This window comes from Artemia sp. Qi Xiang Cuo, chromosome 16 (genome assembly GCF_049724085.1).
Source record: "Artemia sp. Qi Xiang Cuo chromosome 16, ASM4972408v1, whole genome shotgun sequence".
In the NCBI taxonomy this organism is placed as follows: Eukaryota; Metazoa; Arthropoda; class Branchiopoda; order Anostraca; family Artemiidae; genus Artemia; species Artemia sp. Qi Xiang Cuo.
This window is the reverse complement of record NC_142809.1, coordinates 56692445-56712183: the sequence shown is the minus strand read 5'-3', so window position 1 is coordinate 56712183 and position 19739 is coordinate 56692445. Positions and strand designations below refer to the sequence as shown.

The 19739-nt window shown below is 39.4% G+C and overlaps 1 protein-coding gene across 1 annotated transcript in view; it reads left to right on the top strand.

The window, feature by feature from the left end:
• Positions 1-645: 645 nt before the first annotated feature.
• The window catches only part of Fkbp39 (FK506-binding protein 39kD), a 58913-nt gene continuing 39819 nt past the window's right edge, over positions 646-19739 (top strand). The window contains exons 1-2 of the mRNA XM_089102274.1: positions 646-709; positions 19281-19373. Coding sequence (XP_088958400.1) covers positions 700-709; positions 19281-19373 — 103 coding nt within the window. The 5' untranslated portion in view covers positions 646-699. The remainder of the gene's footprint in view (positions 710-19280; positions 19374-19739) is intronic.

Sequence of the window (19739 nt, the reverse complement as noted above, 5' to 3'; positions counted from 1 at the left end):
TGTACGTATTACTCATCAACTTTTGGTTAAAATAAATAGATTCAAACACTTTTGGCTCAAAACACCAATAATGTCAATTAAGAAAAAACAACAAAATAAGCAAAATAGTAGCCTGGGGTTATATACCCGCATTAATGGGGGTGGGGGGTTGTCTTTCTGTTGTGCCGGTAAACCGGAAGCAGCACTTGCAGTTGAATAAATAGGAAATTCCTAAAGGCAAAGAAGCATAGATTGTTATTATTGTATACTTTTTAGGCATCTTTTAAAAGTTGGAGGGAAGATTTTAATGAGATAATGTAAAAACATATTTTTCAAATTATATAGGCAACAAAAGTTCCCTCCCTCCTTTAAGTAAAACTCATGATAGCGAAATTAATGCACCCTGCCTTGAAAAGAGACTTTCCTATCAAAAGTTATGAAAAAGTTACATTTTAAGAGTTCTGACTTTACAAAATGTTTTGAGCTGGTGGCAACCACAGCACAAGTCTGTTTATAACAGTTTTTGCGAAACGTATTTTTCGTATCAATTGTATCAAACTGATTAATAATAAAAATCAATTGCTGTCAATACAGTGCGTTATTAATATTTGCTTTATAATCTAATTTCTGATAGTAAGTCTATTATTTTGTTATTATAAAGTAAAATTATTTCCATCACGTTTCCTCCACGTGCTAACAGCATTTGAAAATAAAACCATCATGTTTTGGGGTATGTTATACTTTTCAACTTTGAAAGTTTTCCCTGGCATGTTCTGTTGATTAAGCTTATATTTGACCAAAAACATGATTATTGTACTATTCGTAAATGTTCATACCATTCTTCTACACTGGTTTATGTGGCCTACTCTCAAGACCAGTGGTTCTCAAACTTATATAGCCTAGACTCTACCCCTTTTTACCCACAATACATTTTAAGTACCCCTTCTCAGTTACTAGTTCTAGGCTAAGTAAACTATAGCTAAAATATCAATGAAATTAGCTGGTTCTAGAGTTAAAAAGTTGTTTTACTTTTTTATGCTGCCTGGCCACATACCCTCTAAAAATTGTTCTAACCCCCAGGGTCAGGGTTACATGGGTAAATATCTACCAAATCATATTATTGACTTACACAAAGTGAATATACCACCTGATGCCTTTTTTTATGCTGATTACAAATATAGACCTAGGGTAATCATTTCTATTGGAAATGAATTTCAGCCCCCCTCCCCCTATGTAGGCCTATGCCAATTCAGGGTATATATTTCTACATTAGGGGGGGAGGTGTGGGGGCAAATTTTGTTTCTGATGTAAATGGGAGGTAAGTTTAAACTTTCCCCCCCCCCCCTAATGTAGAAATATATACCCTGAATTGGCATATATCGGGGGGGGGGCTGAAATTCATTTCCAATAGAAATGATTATCATATTTGTAATCAGCATAAGAAAAAGGCATCAAGTGGTAGGCTATATTCACTTTATGCATAAGTCAATAATAGCCTAGCCTATGATTTGGTAGATAGACTATTTACCGTTACATGTAACCATTGTTCAAAAACCATTGCTCCAGACTATTAGCTTAGATAGGCTAGGATTTCCTATCTATGGCAAGCATTTTTTAAGTTAGGAAATTGATCTTGCCAGTTAGCCTACTTGTTTCTCAGTAGAATCATAGACAAAGTTCTAGAAGAGGGGTTTTTTCCATCTTGGAAAGTAATCAAGGAAGGTGAATGAAACTCTGGGATCAATCATGGCCTTCAATTATTCCGTGGGAAGGTATTCTGAAGAGCTTATCTGCACCTCTTCCCTCTTAAAAGGCCACTGCCTTTAATGCCATTTTTCAGTCTCTTTGCTTTAAAGAGTAATAGCCTTGATGTACTGCTCTAATGAGCCATAAGAAGTTTTTGGGCCTCATACCTTTGCTAAATCTTGGTTGTTAGAGACTAAAAACCCAAAATTAAGCTAAAACTTTTTTTTGTCAAAATTTAGTTAGGATAGACCTGTCATCTATGCAACAACAGTTTAGAAACAATTTTTTGCTATATATTTGTACAGGGGGGTGGGGTAAAGCATAGCAGGTACTGGTGCATTATATGGTCACTTCTAAAAAGTAAAGTTTAGTTAATGCTAATGAAATAAAATAGGATGAATACATGATAGTTTACAAATGAATTTGGGCTATATATTTGCACATTGGGGGGGGGGGGGTTAAGCATAGCATATACTAAATACATAACTTAACCTAGGTACCTTCCCCTCCCTAAACCCCAAAAAACCACAGTTTTAATATTGTAAATGCAATTAAACCATGCTTTGCATTGGATTTCTCTTTGGTGGTCTCTTGCAATTGTTGAAAATAGAAAGAGCATAAATAAGACATGAAGTGATTTAAGGGCACTAGCCCTATCAATTTTCAATTGAATGAGCCCTTTTGATGTTTTTACAACATTGCTTTCTATAAAAACCTTACATGCTCCCAGGGCATAACTTACATCCCTTGCCCTGAGGTTTTTTTTTGGGGGGGGGATGGGTTGTCATCCTTAAAGACCTAATTTCCAAAACTTTCAACTGTGTTGAATAAAATGGCTATTATAACTCACAACCCTTGCCCTGAGGGCTGTGGGGGAGTGACCTTCTCAAAAACATAATTTCTATCTGGAAATGAACAACGATTAACGAAATAGCTATCTAAAAATTTTGATTGGTTGTGTTTGAGGAACAGGCCGGCGAGAAAGGGGGGTTAGTTGTCCTCAAATTGCTTTTGACTATTAAAAAGGGCACTAGCCATTTCAATTTCTAAACGAATGAGCCCTTTTTGAAGTTTCTAAGACAATGCATTCTATAAAAACTATATACACCCCCAGGGCATAACTTACAACCCTTGTCCTGAGGTCTGTGAGGGGGTTGTCATCCTAAAAGACCTAATTTACAGAACTTAAAACTTTGTTGAATAAAATGGCTATCTGAAAATTTTGATTGGATGTGTTTTGGGGAACAGTGTGTGTGAGAGGGATTTAGTTACCCTCCTTTCACTTCCAACTATTAAAAAGGTCACTTTCCAATTGAATGAGCCCTTTTTGAAGTTTTTACAACAATTTTATCTATAAAAACCTTATATGCCCCAAGGGCATAACTTACAACCTTTGCCTTGGGGGGTTTGTCATACTTAAATACATAATTTTCAGAACTTTCAACTATGTTGAACAAAATGGCTCTATAAACTTTGATTGAATGTTCTGTGGGAAATGGTGGGCATGAAAGGAGGGTTAATTACTCTCCACTCAGTTTCAACAATTAAAAAGGGCAATTTCAATTTCCAATCAAATGAACCCTTTTTGAAATTTCTACAACAATTTTCTGTATAAACCTTATAGGCCCCCTGGGCATAATTTACAACCCTTGTACTGAGGGTTCTGAGGAGCCTTCATCCTAAAAGACCTAATTTCCAGAACTTTCCACTATGTTGAACAAAATGGATATTTCAAAATTTTTATTGGGCGTGTTTGGAAAAATGGTGGGCGTAAGAGGGGGTCAGTTGCCCTTCAATCACTTTCAAAGGGCACTAGCCCTTTCAATTTCAAATTGAATGAACGCTTTTTGAAGTTTCTACAACAGTGTTTTCTATAAAATTCTTATATGACCCCAGGGCATAACTTACAACCCTTGTCCTCAGGGCTGTGGGGGGGGGGGGCATTGTCATCATTAAAGACCTAATTCCCAAAACTTTTTCCCAAAAAGGTGGGCATGAGAGGGGGTTATTTGCCCTCTAATTGGAGGTGGATGGAGTTTGTCCGGAATGATGCAGACCTTGTCTGCTGACCATGTGCCTCTGGATATGGGGTCATCCCCTAACTAAACACTCCGATCAGGGTGGCTGCAACCTCATGTGGTGGGTGGAGCTCACCCCAGGAATCTCAGTACCTTGGTTAAACCTAGCTCTAATCAGATTCGAGGCCTAGGGTCGGTTGGGCTAGCGACCCTCCACCTGAAAATCAAGTGCTACGCAAAGTGACTACATAGCCTCGGATCTGGACCCCCTTTTAAGATCTCAACCATCGCGCGTCAACGGACATGCTGACGATGTCAGAAAGACTGACAGACTAAACCTTCTAGACCAAAGGGGGCTTTGAATAGCCACCTGGAATGTTTTGACCCTGAATGCACCTGCATCAAAGAACCTACTTTCTCAAGAACTTTGTAAGAATAAAGTGGCAATTGCAGGTCTCACAGAAACCTGTCTTACTGGAAGTGGAGAAGAGCGAATAGGCGATAATCACTTGTTAGTCTGGTCTGGAGGGAGCATGAGAAGAAATGGTGTTGGTCTCACTCTATACAGCCCTGCAAGAAAGGCCTTACTCTTGCACAAAACTGTATCGGACAGAATAATGAAGGCCTGCTTTGGGCACAAGCATGGCAAGATGACAATTTTCGTATGCTATGCCCCGACCAATGATTCCGACAATGTAACCAAGGAAGAGTTCTACTCTGCTCTGTCTAGATGTCTGTCAACAGTGTCTCCCCATGATGTCACTGTTCTTCTTGGTGACTTCAATGCTACAGTGCAAGATGATATGGGTGTTTGGCGTGGCACAATTGGACCTGTATCCCCTGACCCACTGGACAACAATGGCCTTCGCCTACTCAAACTGTGCTGATCCCATGAACTTGTGATTGCAAACACCTACTTTCAATTTAAGACTATCCACCAGTACACGTGGTATAGTAATGATGGTCACACAAAGAAGATGATTGACTACATCATTATTTCTAAATGCTGGAGATCATTGCTGAAGAACTGCAGAACTTACAGATCAGCAGAGCTCGGAAATGCAGATCACAGGCTTGTGTGTGCTGATGTCCAGCTTTGTCTCCATGCACAGCGATTGGAAAGAAAACCAGTAGCAGCGGATATTGGGAAACTAAAGGAGCCAGATACTTGCCAGAAGTATAGTGTTGAGATATCAAATTGCTTTGAGCTCCTTGGCACACTCAACAGCAGTGAAGACGCCTGGAAGTATTTTAAATTGCAGACCAGCGAAGCTGCACAGCTGGTGCTTGGCAAGCAAAGTTTCCCAAAGAAATTGTGGCTAACTGACGAAACACTGCAGGTCATAGAGCAAAGGTGGAGGGCAAGACTTCTTGGGGACATGGCCACCTATCAAAGGCTCAATGGAGTGCAGAACAGACTTATTCACCAAGACTAAACTCAGTTTGTTGCAAGGAAAGCCAATGAAATTGAACTAGCAGCAAAAAAGAAAGACATGGGTAGCCTGTTTAAGCACCTCTGTGATCTCACAGAAAATAAAACACCAGCATTGGGACCCGTCCTATCCAGGGATGGGAGACTTCTCTCTGATGAGGGTTCTTGTCTCGAGCAGTGGAAGGATCACTTCTGCTCACTCCTGAACAACACTAGCCTGGCTATGCCTCCTACTGATAGTCCCAGCCAACCTGGCAGTCCAAGACCTGAAGCAGATGCTCCTCCAGACAAGCCTTTCAGCCCCTCAGAAATTGGAAATGCAGTAAAAAGGCTCAAGAACAATAAAGCTGCTGGTATCTGTGGCCTGAGTTCGGAGCTGCTAAAATATGCAGGTCCTGTTATGCTCCCGTTTCTTCACACCCTGTTCTCTACAATCTGGCAAACCGAGATAATTCCCGAAGATTGGTGGAAGGGTGTCATTATCCCTTTGTGGAAGAGGAAAGGCTCTAGAAGCAACTGCTTGAACTACTGTGGAATAACCCTACTGTCTGTCCCGGGAAAACTTTTCTCAATGGTCCTGCTAGTTTGATGTCGAAATATCATTTGTAAAATCCAGCAACCAGAGCAAGCTGGTTTCATGTCGGACCGTTCAACCATCAAGCAGATTTTTACGATCCGACAAATCATAGAAAAAAGCCATGGAGTTCTGACAAAAAGCTTTTATTACCTTTGTCGACTTCCGTGCTGCGTTTGACTCAGTGGACCAAGAAGCTCTTTGGCGGATTCTAGAATCAACAGGCCTCCCTGAGAAATACTGCTATTCAAAGCTCTACACCATGGGACGGAGAGCTGTGTTCAAGTGAATGGCCGGCACAGTCCGTTCTTCCAAATCACAACAGGAGTGCGCCAAGGATGTGCAGTGGCCCCAGAGCTCTTCAATGTCATCATAGACTACGTTATGACAAGGACTACTTCACGTCTCAGCTTTGGACTCAAGTTTGGAGATTGTGTCATTACAGATGCTGATTTTGCCAATGACTTGGCCATTCTGGTGGACTCCATGGAGCAGTTGCTGGAAGCGCTTCGAATCCTGCGAGAAGAGGCTGCAAAAGTAGGACTGCAGATAAATAGGACTAAAACGAAAATTATGGCCCAAGACCCATTCTCCCCTGCTGCCAATCCTTCAGTTAGCCTGGATAGCACCACTAGTATCGAAGTTTTCCAAAGGTTCACCTACCTGGGCTCTATAATTTCTTCAGATGGCTTGCTTCTTTCTGAACAACTAGCGAGAATATCCAAAGCGTCTTCTGCCATGGGCAGACTGAACCGTCACCTCTGGCAAAAACCAAACATCAGTTGTACAACAAAGCTGCAGATTTTCAATGCCCTCGTCGGCTCTGTGATGCTCTATGGAGCTGAAACATGGCAAGCTTCAGGCGCAACCCTCAAGGCAATTGATGTCTTTCAGTTGAAGAACCTGAGGAGGATTGAAGGTCTATGATGGCTTGACTTTGTCAGCAATGAGAAGCTGCTGCAGCTCACCAAGCAGTCTTGGTTTTCAACCCAAGCAGGTGAGCAAACATTATGATGGTTCGGACACCTACTTCGAATGCCTCCACACATACCTGCGAAAATGATCCACAACTTTGACCCTGTCAAAGCCGGTTGGAAGCAACCTCACGGCCGACCAAAAAAACGATGGTCTGACAGCCTGTCCGAGTTCCTGACGATGACAAATATCAGGTTGAGCAATGTGCAAACGCTTGCCATGGACTTAAGTGGATGGAGGAGGCAGACGTCACTCTCTACGCCGAGCAGCGCCTGGCAGGAGACATAAGTCAATTGTAATGTATTCTATCTTTGGAGTCAAGAGTCAAATTCAATTATTTAATGGAGACCCAACACCTATAAATAAAGTGCATAATCATAAGCAAACAACACAAAAGCAAAGCAATCAAATCAATATGTTTCATCTTCTTTCTCATGTAGAAATGGCTTCCATCACTGCCAGACTGGATGGAGGTGGATATCAACATGATGATCAATGCTCAGGTTCATACGTGCAGGTGGTTTGGAAAGTCTACCTGAGCGAGTGACTTCCTGCATCAGGCGGGCTTCAGCGTTGATCACAGGGGGTATGACTGTATCAGTAGTTGACTGACATTGTAGACTTAATGCTCTTTCCTCCTCCCCCCTGATGTTTGGCCTTTTGGCTACAGTGAAATCATCATCTTTGACTACTGACGGGGTTTCCTCATCAGTACTGCTGTTCAATTTGGCACTGGATCAATCTGCAACAGGCGTTGTACTAGCTCCAACTGTTGCTGTTCCATCCAGGTAAGTATGTAGTTCAGGGCACTGGGTAATACAGCCTGCATGTAATGGGTGGGATGGTATAGGCGCCGGCTCGGCTATAACTGGTTCTGATCTGTGATGTAGGTGGCGCCTGTTTCTCCAAAGAATACTGTCGTCTTGCAGCTGCACCAGGTAAGAGTGCTCTTGTTGTCTCAACTTCTTCTCAACTATGCCCTTGTGCCATCTACTACTTTCATCAAATTTCACCCATACTTTCTCTCCTATGCTCAATTCTTTCAGCTCTTTGGCGTTCTTGTTGTAAGCTCTCTGCTGTCTAGCCTGAGCTTTCTCTCTTGCTTTCTCGAAAACTGGGTCCACAATTATTTTTGGCTGCTGATGGGATGGCAGTGCTGGGACGATCGACCGGGTTTTCCTGCTCATGAGCAGCTGAACCGGTGCATATGCTCCATCAACTGGGGTGTTTCGGTATCCAGCAATGCAATGTATGGATCTGTTAGGCTTTCTGTTGATTTTGTCATGATCTGTTTTGCCGTCTGGACTGCCTTCTTGCTCATCCCATTGGACTGTGGGTATTGGGGACTCGATGTGACATGGTTGATATCCCAGGATGCTGCAAACGTTCAAAACTGCTCCGAGCTGAATTGTGGCCCATTGTCTGAAGTAATCTTCTCTGGTATACCATATCTGGCAAAATGCATTTTTAATTTTGAGATCACTTGCTGTGAGTTTGAAATGGCAAGTTTATCCACCTTGAAAAATCTACTATAATAGTCTATGGTGATTAGGTATTCCATACCACTGAATGTAAAGATGTCCAGGCCCACATGTTGGAATGGATACTGGGGAACCTCTGAGGATATCAATGGCTCTTTCTGTTGATCCATTTGATGCATGGCGCATATTTCGCAACCAGAAACTAGTTGCATGATATCTTTCGTGATGTTAGGCCAAAATACAGAGCTACGAGCTCTTTCTTTTGTTTTCACAATGCCAACGTGTGATGAATGAAGCTGTTGCAGTATGTCTCCATGCAGTGTCTTTGGCACAACAATGTGTTTGCCTTTCAGTATGATACCATCATTGATAACCAGCTCGTCTCTGTAGTTCCAGAATGGAAGAACAATAGATGGTACATCTCTTTGGTCATTAGGCCAGCCAGATTCAATGATGTCTGACAGTGTTTTCAGCTCAACATCTCTTAGGGTTTCCTCACGGACTTGCTCTAGTTTGTTTCTGCTTACTGGAATATCTCTAAAGAATGCATGGATGGCTACTTCTCCTTCAATTTGAATTTCTGGGTCTTGGTCAGGTAAGTGCATTTGTGATAAGGCATCAGCTACCGGGATTTCTTTGCCGGGACAATACTGGAATGACAGTTCACACTGCTGGAGCACTAGCATCATTCTTTGCAATCGGGGTGGTGCCCTATTTATTGGTTTGGACAATATTGCCTCTAAAGGTTTGTGATCTGTTGTCACAGTGATCTTTCTACCACAAATATATTGATGGAAATGCTTGCAGGCAAACACAATTCCCAGAAGCTCCTTCTCGATTTGTGAGTACTGTTTTTCTGTGTCACTAAGAGATCTAGAAGCAAAGGCTACTGTGGTGTGATCTGCAACCAGTTGAGCACCTAGCCCGTGTTGTGATGTGTCTGTTATCACTTCCACCTGGGCACTTTTGGTATCAAAATAGGCGAGGTTGCTGCAAATGGCTTCCTGGACTTTGACTCGGGCATCGTTGTGTACTACTTTCCACTTGAACTCCTTTGCTTTGGCCAGGTCCCTAAGTGGCTGGTTTAGGGTAGAGAGGCAGGGAATGTACCTTGACAAATAGTTGTACATCCCTAGAAGAGTCTGCAATTCATCTTTGTTCTTGGGGGCTGGCATTTCTTTCATTGCCTTAATTTTGTTAGGGTCTGGTTCCATACCTCCCTTTGTCAGTATATGTCCAAAGTAGGGAATGGCTACGGCATCAAAAAGGCATTTCTCTTTATTGAACTTGATGCCTTTTTCACGAGCCCTCTGCATAACTGTCCTTAGTTTCCTATCATGATCTGTTGTACTTTCAGCCATTCCAACAACATCATCTACAATCAGACCAATGTCAATACCTTCGAACGCCTCTTCCATTCATCTTTGGTACTCATCCTGGGCTGATATGAGCCCGAAAGGATATCTCTTGAAGTGGTATCTTCCGAATGTTGTGCTGAATGTAGTGAGGTCAGCAGATTCCTCGTCTAAAACCATTGACCAGTAACCATTTCTAGCGTCGGTTTTGAAAAATCTTTCTGCTCCAGCACATCTCACTGCTACATCATCAAAGCTAGGAATGAGGTGGTAAGGACGCTTGATACATTTGTTTAAGTCCACTGGATCTAGACAAATTCGGATTTTTCCGTCTGGTTTCTTTACAAGGACAATCGAATTCACCCAGTCTGTCGGTTTTTGTACCTTCTCTATGATGCCAATATTTTCTAATCAGTCTAGTTCTTCTTTTAGCTTTGGCTGAAGGGCATACAGAACTCTTTTTGGTGGCTGGACTGTCGGAACAGATCCTTCCTTCAGGTAAATGTGACATTTTCCGGGCAACGTCCCAATACCTTGGAAGACATCATCATAATCCTCAATTATCTGTTGTACTTCCGGTCTGGTTGAAACTGTGGCTGGGTCTTCAGTCATGCTACATGACATCATGCTAAGCACAAACTTGATCAAGTTCATCTGTTCGCTCGTTTGTCTACTAAGGATTGGTCCTTTGTGGGTTTCAACAACATAAAACACATGAACCTGCGGTTCTTGGTCCTTATACTGAATCACAATTTGTGCAATTCCAAGTACTTCAAGGCTGCATCCACTGTAGCTTGTCAGGATATCTTTGTTGGGAAGCAAGTTAGGTCTTGGTTTTAGGGATCTAAATTCACTTGCTGGGAGAACGTTTGCATCAGCCCCTGTATCAATTTTGAAGGTTATTTCTCGTCGGTATTCAGGGAGGTTAACTTTAATCATCGGCTTTTGGACTGAAATGGTTCTGCTGTCAACAGACTCGATGAAGTATTCATTGTTTCCTTTGTTCTCATCTGGCAGGGCTTCAATTTCATTGACAGACCTGCTTTTGCAAACCTTTGCAAAATGATTTGGCTTCCAACACTTGGAACAGATCTTCCCTTTTGCAGGGCATTTGTGTTCGCGGGAGTACTGGTTCCCACAGAAGTAACAGTTTGGCGTCATTGTCTTTGGCAACACTTTTTGTTTGTGTATGGCTTCCACTTCTTGCTTTACAGCACTAGTACTTTCTTCATTTCTCATCCATGCATGGGTCTCCACAACTGTTTCAATTGCACAGCTAATATCAATAGCTTTTGCTAGTGTAAGCATTCCACCTTCACTCAATAGTCTTTCTCTTATCTGGTCACTCTGTACTCCAAACACCAGTCTGTCTCTCACCATTTCATCTGAACTATCTCCAAAACTACAATCAGGGGCCAGTAACTTCAGAGATGTCACATATGATTCAATTGTCTCTCCTTCTTCCTGATTTCATTTGTGAAAAACGAATCGGGAAAATATGGGATTGGAACTGGGTTCAACATGCTCACTGAATTTTCTCAGATATACATCCACTTTATTTTTGTCTACTTCAGGAATCTGGAATGTGTTGAATATATTTCATCCTTTTTCTCCAACCCATATCAGCAAGTAGGAGCACTTCACAGCGTCGGCTTTTCTGGACAAGGGTCCTGTGAACATCAGTTCAGCATGCTGGCAAAATCGCTTCCACAAGGCTTTGAGATTGGCTGACGACCAATCAATTGTTGGATAGGGTGTGCTGTCCATTCTGACACCATGTAACGTATTCTATCTTCAGAGTCAAGAGTCGAATTCAATTATTTAATGGAGACCCAACACCTATAAATAAAGTGTATAAGCATAAGCAAACAACACAAAAGCAAAGCAATCAAATCAATATGTTTCACTAATCACTTTTGATTATTAAAAAGGGCACTAGCCCTTTGAATTTCCAATCGAATGAGCCCTTTTTCAAGTTTCTACAACAAAGTGTTCAGTAAAAACCTTATACGCCCCCAGGGCATAACTTATAACCCTTGCCCTGAAGACTATGGGGGGGGGGGGTGTCCTGCTCAAAGGTATACTTTCCTGAACTTTAAACTGCATGGAACAAAATGGCTATCTCAAGATTTTGATTGGATGTGTTTGTGGAAATGGTGGGCATGGAAGGGGTGTTATTTGCCTTCCAATCACTTTTGACTATTAAAAAGGGTGCTAGCCATTTCAATTTCCAATAGAATGAGCCCTTTTTGAAGTTTCTACAACATGTACTATAAAAATCCTTATATGCCCCCAGGGCATAACTTACAACCCTTGCCCTGGGGGCTGTGGGGGGGGGGGTTGTCATCCCCAAAGACCTAATTTCCAGAACTTAAAACTATGTAGAACAAAATATCTGGCTATCTCAAAATATTGATTGGATGTGTTATGGGAAAAGGTGGGCGTGAGAGGGGTGTTAGTTGCCCTCCAATCACTTTCGACTATTCAAAGGGCACTAGTCCTTTGAGTTTCAAATCGAATGAGCCTTTTTTGAAGTTTCTACAACAATGCTTTCTATAAAAACCTTATATACCCCTAGGGTATAAATTGCAACCCTTGCCCTGAGGGCTGTGGGAGAGTGTCCTCCTCAAAAACATAACTTCTATCTTGAAATCAACTATGCTGAACAAAATGGCTATCTCAAAATTTGTATTGGATGTGTTTGAGGAAATGGTGGGCAAGGAAGGGGTGCTAGTTGCCTTCCAATCACTTTTGACTATTAAAAAGGGCTCAAGCCAATCCAATTTCTAAGTGAATGAGCCCCTTTCAAAGTTTCTACGACAACTTCTTTGATATGAAGGGCCCTGGTCTAAAGGAAAAAATAAATAAATAGTACGTTGTGCCAACATTGTTCTTATATGCCTCCAGGACATAACTTAAAACCCTTGCCCTGATAGTTGTGGGGGAGTGTCTTCCTCAAAAACATATTTTATATCTGGAAATCATCTATGCTGAACAAAATGGCTATCTCAAAATTTTGAATTGGATGTGTTTGGGGAAATGGTGGGTGTGGAAGGGTTGGTAGTTGCCTTCCAATCACTTTCGACTATTAAAAGGGCACAAGTCACTCCAATTTTCAATCGAATGAGCCCTTTCCAAAGTTTCTATGACAACTCCTTTGATACAAAGTGCCCTGGTCTAAAACCAAGAAAAAATAATAATACATTGTGCCAACATTGGTCTTTACTTAGGCATTGCTATTGCACTGCCTAAGTATTGCGCTAACTTTGAACTCCGTAAAACAAAATAGCTATCTCAAAATTTTTTATTGGATGTGTTTGGGAAATGGTGGGCATGAGAGGGGGCATTAGTCGCTCTTCCATCACTTTCAACTATTAAAAAAGGCACTAGCCCTTTCAATTTCCAATCAAATGAGCCCTTTTGAAGTTTCTGGGACAACACTTTCAATAAAAATCTTGTATACCCCCAAGGTGTAACTTACAACCCTTGCTCTGAGGGCTGGGGGGGGGGGGGTTGTCATCCTCAAAGACCTAGTTTCCAGAACTTACTACGACGTTGAACACAATGGCTATCTGAAAATTTTCATTGGATGTGTTTGGGGGAATGGTGCGAGTGAGAAGGTGGTTAGTTACCCTCCAATCACTTTCGACTATTAAAAAGGGCACTAGCCCTTTGAATTTCCAATTGAATGAGCCTTTTTTTAAGTTTCTACAACAACACCTTCTATAAAAACCTTATATGACGCCAGGGCATAACTTAAAACCTTTTCCCCGAGGGTTGTGGGGAGTGCCCTTTGCAAAAAAATATATTTTGTATCTAAAAATCAACTATGCCAAACAAAATGGCTATCTTAAAATTTTGATTGGATGTGTTTGGGGAAAAGGTGGACGTGAGAGGGGGGTTAGTGTCCCTCCAATCACTTTTGACTATTAAAAAGGGCACTAGCCCTTTGAATTTCCAATTGAATGAGCCTTTTTTGAAGTTTCTACGACAACGCCTTCTATAAAAACATTATGTGCCCCCAGGGTATAACTTACAATCCTTGCCCTGAGGGCCGTGGGGGAGTGTCCTCCTCAAAATCATAATTTATATCTGGAAATCAACTACACTGAACAAAATTGCTATCACAAAATTTTGATTGGATGTGTTTTGGGAAATGGTGGGCGTGGAAGGGGTATTAGTTGCTCAATCACTTTCGACTATGAAAAAGGGCACAAGCCACTCCAATTTTCAATTGAATGAGCCCTTTTCGAAGTTTCTATAACAACTTCTTTGATACAAAGTGCTCTGCTCTAAAGGAAAAAAATAATAATAAATAGTACATTGTGCCAACATCATTCTTATATGCACTGAGGGTATAACTTGAAACCCTTTCCCAAGGGTTTTGGGGGAGTGTCCTCAAAAACATATTTACTATCTGGAAATCAACTATGCTGAACAAAAGGTCTATCTCAAAATTTTGATTGGATGTGTTAGGGGGAATGATGTGCATGGGGAGGGGGCTAGTTGCCCTCCAATCACTTTTGAATATTATAAAGGGCACTAGCCCTTCGAATTTCCAATCAAATGAGCCTTTTTTGAAATTTTTACGACAACGCCTTCTACAAGAAACTTATATGCCCCCCAGAGCATAACTTAAAACCCTCGTCCTGAGGGCTGTGAGGGGGTTGTCATTCTAAAAGACCTAATTTACAGAACTTCTTCTTCTATTTAACAGCAGGCGGGCTTTTCAGTAACACTATTTAGCCCTTTTCCTTTTGCTTCACTCTGTGGGCTACAGAGCTACTGGCTTGATTGCCTCATATTTATTAGATATATTCAGATATCTTTCAGCAGATCTTTCGACTCTAGGAGTTCAAATATAAGATGATAGATGTCGATTTCGATACTCTGTGTGCAGGTATAGTTGGCTAGGCTCTTGGCTGATAGTGGGATTTTGTGGTGTTTGAGGTATTTTAACAGTTTAGAAAGCAAGGTATGTTGTGCAGACGTCAGCATATTACATTCAAATAGGCAATGGTCAATTGTTTCATTATTCATATTACAATGCCTGCAAAGAGGGGACAGGGGAATTGAACCACTTGAATTAGAAAGCTTATATGAGAAAGCAAGGAAATTTAGTCCATTTGTTCCAGAACGACTTCTATGATAAATTTTAGAAAGATACTTATTGGAAAAGGGGGAAAGGATAGGATTAATCTTATTGAAATTATTATCTGATAGCCTCCATCGTTAAATATCTCTAATTGGGATTGGTCTCCCACTTGGCTGGTCAATATTTATAGCATTTTTTGCTATTTCATCAACCTGATGATTACCACTTATGCCAGAGTGGCTGGGAATGTACTGAAAGTAAGTTTTTATGCCACTTGAAGCAAGATGGAAATGGTGGGCATGGAAGGGGTGTTATTTGCCTTCCAATCACTTTTGACTACAATCGAATGAGCCCTTTTTGAAGTTTCTACAACAACGTGTTCTATAAAAATCCTTATATGCCCCCAGGGCATAATTTACAACCCTTGCCCGGCGGGCTGTGGGGGGGGGGGTGGCACAAGCCACTCCAATTTCTAATTGAATGAGCCCCTTTTGAAGTTTCTACAACAACTTTTTTGATACGAAGTGCCCTGGTCTAAAGGAAAAAATAAATAAATAGTACATTGTGCCAACATTGTTCTTATATGCACTCAAAAATATAATTTATATCTGGAAATCAACTACACTGAACAAAATGGTATAATGGTACACTCAGGGTATAACTTGAAACCCTTTCCCGAGGGTTGTGGGGGAGTTTCCTCCTCATAAACATAATTTATATCTGGAAATCAACTACACTGATCAAAATGGCTATCTCAAAACTTTGATTGGATGTGTTTCGGGAAATGGTGGGCATGGAAGGGGTGTTAGTTGCTTTCCAGTCACTTTTGACTATGAAAAAGGGCACAAGCCACTCCAATTTCCAATTGAATGAGCCTTTTTCGAAGTTTCTACAACAACTTCTTTGATACAAAGTGCCCTGCTCTAAAGAAAAAAAAAAAATAAATAGTACATTTTGCCAACATCGTTCTTATATGCACTCAGGGTATAACTTGAAACCCTTTCCCAAGGGTTGTGGGGGAGTGTCCTCAAAAACATATTTACTATCTGGAATTCAACTATGCTGAACAAAAGGTCTATCTCAAAATTTTGATTGGATGTGTTAGGGGGAATTATGTGCGTGGGGGGGGGGGGCTTGTTGCCCTCCAATCACTTTCGACTATTAAAAAGGGCACTAGCCTTTTGAATTTCCAATTAAATGAGCCTTATTTATAAAGTTTCTACGACAACGCTTTCTATAAAAACCTTATATGCCCCCAGGGCATAATTTACAACCCTTGCCCTGAAGGCTGTGACAGGACTGTCCTCCTCAAAAACATAATTTCTATCTGGAAATCAACTATGCTAAACAAAATGGCTATCTCAAAACTTTGATTGAATGTGTTTCGGGAAATGGTGGAAGTGGAAGGGGTGTTAGTTGCCTTCCAATAATTTTTGACTATTAAAAAGGGCACAAGCCACTCCAATTTCCAATTAAATGAGCCCTTTTCGAAGTTGCTACGACAACTTCTTTGATACAAAGTACCCTGCTCTAAAGGAAAAAAATAATAAATAATACATTGTGTCCACATTGTTCTTATATGCACTCAGGGCATAACTTAAAACCCTTGCCCCAAGGGTTGTGGGGGAGTGTTCTCCTCAAAAACAGTTTCTATTGAGAAATTAACTACGCTGAACAAAATGGCTTTCAAAATTTTGATTGGATGTGTTTGGGGGAATGACGGGCGTGGGGGGGGGGGAAGGCTAGTTGCCCACCGATCACTTTCGAATATTAAAAAGGGCACTAGCCACTCCAATATCCAATCGAATGAGCCCTTTTCGAAGTTTCTACGACAACTCATTTGATACAAAGTGGCTGGGTATGGAAAAAAAATTAAATAATACATTGTGCCAACATTGTTCTTTACTTAGGAAGCGCTATTGCGCTGCCTATGAAACTATATACTAACTGTATTTTCTTATGGACTGCATATATGTAGCACTTCATAACCATTATTTTTACTAGATAAACTATATACTAATTTTATTCCCTTATGTACTGAATATATGTTATGGATTTATGGACTGCATATATGTAGTACTGCCTAACCATTATTTTTACTAGATAAGCTATATACTAACTTTATTTTCTTATGGACTGCACATATGTTGTAGACTTCTGGACTGCATATATGTAGTACTGCCTAACCATTAGTTTTACTAGATAAGCTATATACTAAATTTATTTTCTTATGGACTGCATATATGTTATAGACTTCTGGACTGCATATATGTAGTACTGCCTAACCATTAGTTTTACTAGATAAGCTATATATTAACTTTATTTTCTTATGGACTGCCCATATGTTATAGACTTCTGGACTGCATATATGTAGTACTGCATAACCATTAGTTTAACTGGATAAACTATATACTAAAATCATTTTCTTATGGACTGCATATATGTTATGGACTTCTGGACTGCATATATGTAGTACTGCCTAACCATTAGTTTAATTAGATAAACTATAAACTAACATTATTTTCTTATGGACTTCACATATTTTATAGACTTCTAGACTGTATAAATGTAGTACTGCATAACCATTAGTTTATCTGGATAAACTATATACTAACTGTATTTTCTTATGGACTGCATATATGTTATAGACTTCTGGACTGCATATATGTAGTACTGCATAACCATTAGATTAACTGGATAAACTATAAACTAAAATTATTTTCTTATGGACTGCAAATATGTTATGGACTTCTGGACTGCATATATGTAGTACTGCCTAACCATTAGTTTTATTAGATAAACTATATACTAACTTTATTTTCTTATTGACTGCATATATGTTATAGAATTCTAGACTGTATATATGTAGTACTGCATAACCATTAGTTTAACTGGATAAACTGTATACTAACGTTATTTTCTTATGGACTGCACAGATGTTATAGACTTCTGGACTGCATATATGTAGTACTGCATAACCATTAGTTTATCTGGATAAACTATATACTAACTGTATTTTCTTATGGACTGCACATATGTTATAGACTTCTGGACTGCATATATGTAGTACTGCATAACCATTAGTTTAACTGGATAAACTATATACTAAATTTATTTTCTTATGGACTGCATATATGTTATGGACTTCTGGACTGCATATATGTAGTACTGCCTAACCATTAGTTTTATTAGATAAACTATATACTAACATTATTTTCTTATGGACTTCACATATTTTATAGACTTCTAGACTGTATAAATGTAGTACTGCATAACCATTAGTTTATCTGGATAAACTATATACTAACTTTATTTTCTTATGGACTGCACATATGTTATAGACTTCTGGACTGCATATATGTAGTACTGCATAACCATTAGTTTAACTGTTTAAACTATATACTAAAATTATTTTCTTATGGACTTCACATATTTTATAGACTTCTAGACTGTATATATGTAGTACTGCATAACCATTAGTTTAACTGGATAAACTATATACTAACATTATTTTCTTGCGGACTGCATATATGTTATGAACTTCGGGACTGCAATTTTCTTATGGACTGCATATATTTTTAGGGATGAATGTGCTGCCATATGTCAGTATGGCCTTTGACACTGGGTGGCTTTTGACATGTCTTTCAATAGCTCTAAGCCAGTTATGTCCTTTGTTGTTTTTTTTTTCTTATCTCAGCAACATTTTGTGCTGTAATTCTTGTTTTTTATCTGATACATGATACAATTTTTCAATGTTACTGATAAATTCGCATAACTAATAATCAAATGAGCTAGGTCATACTGGAGAAAAATTGATTTTTCTGAAACATAGTACAAATGAATAGATTAAGTACAAAAAAAAACGAAGTACAGAGTCATGTCTTAAAAGTCCTAATCCCACTCTAACAAGCAGTTTCCTCCAGAGGCATTACAAATGGGGGGGGGGGGATATTTTCAGCCAGTTAGTAGACATTTGTTAGTTGGTAAAATAGTAACATGAACCGTTACTTTTTTTAAATATGGTAAATAGGCTGATGGAAATATATGATGTAAAATCATTGAAAGAAGATCACTTTGAGGTGCTGAAAAAAAAGAGAAGTAATTCTAATAGCAATAATACCCAAATCAGTAGAAATGACTAACCAGTTGATAAAATCCCCCTCCCCCATGCATTTTGCACAGTGATGCCTCTGGTTTCCTCTATTAAGATACTCCAATTATTCCCAGTCCTAGAGGAAAACGAAGTAGAACGATTACATTTCTTAGGTTTTGGTAGGTACTATTTACAATATTATTATTATTATTATTACTATAGGTGGACTCATAAAACTTCAAGAAAAACTGAAAGTAAATCTTTCTTATTTGACTCAAAATAATAAAATAAAAAGATGTATTAATTAAATAAAAAACCTCTAGATTATGAGAAGAATTAAAATTGTTAAGGCAAGAGTAAGGGTTTTGATTTTAGACAGTCAAGAAAGCACAACATTAGTTTTTAGCCTTTTCTGGTAGATGATGATTATAAGGTGTTTCAAAATCCAAACTTTTGCTCTTATTACTTTTTTACTTACTTATTATTACTAATCACTTATTCTTATCACTTGTCTTTTTGTTCTCTATTTTAGGACTTGTTATTGAGCCGAAAAAGAAGTATAGCCAGACTGTCCAATCTAGTTTTCATGTGTCTGGAGCTGTTGTAGATCCTGCTTTTAAAGGAGGTATGCATTATTTTTTTTTTCAGATTTTCGGTTATTAATCAGTTTTATAGCAAACTTTTCTCTTCCTCAAAATTAAGATATGCATCAATCGTATATGCATATCTTAGTTTTAGTAATAACTTAGTATCCCACATGAAATGATTAAAAAATTTTATATTAGATTAAATGATTAAAATGATTAATATAATTAAATAGTTTTATGTTTGTGGCAGAAAATTAGATGCATTAAAATCAAACCTTTGCATGCAACAAAAAACGAAGAAACAAAAAAAAAAGAAAAAAGAAAAAGACAGCTTCATAAAACGAGCATTTCAGCTTGGCCTCATGAGGCATTCCTAATGCAGATATGCCAATTTGATAACCTGG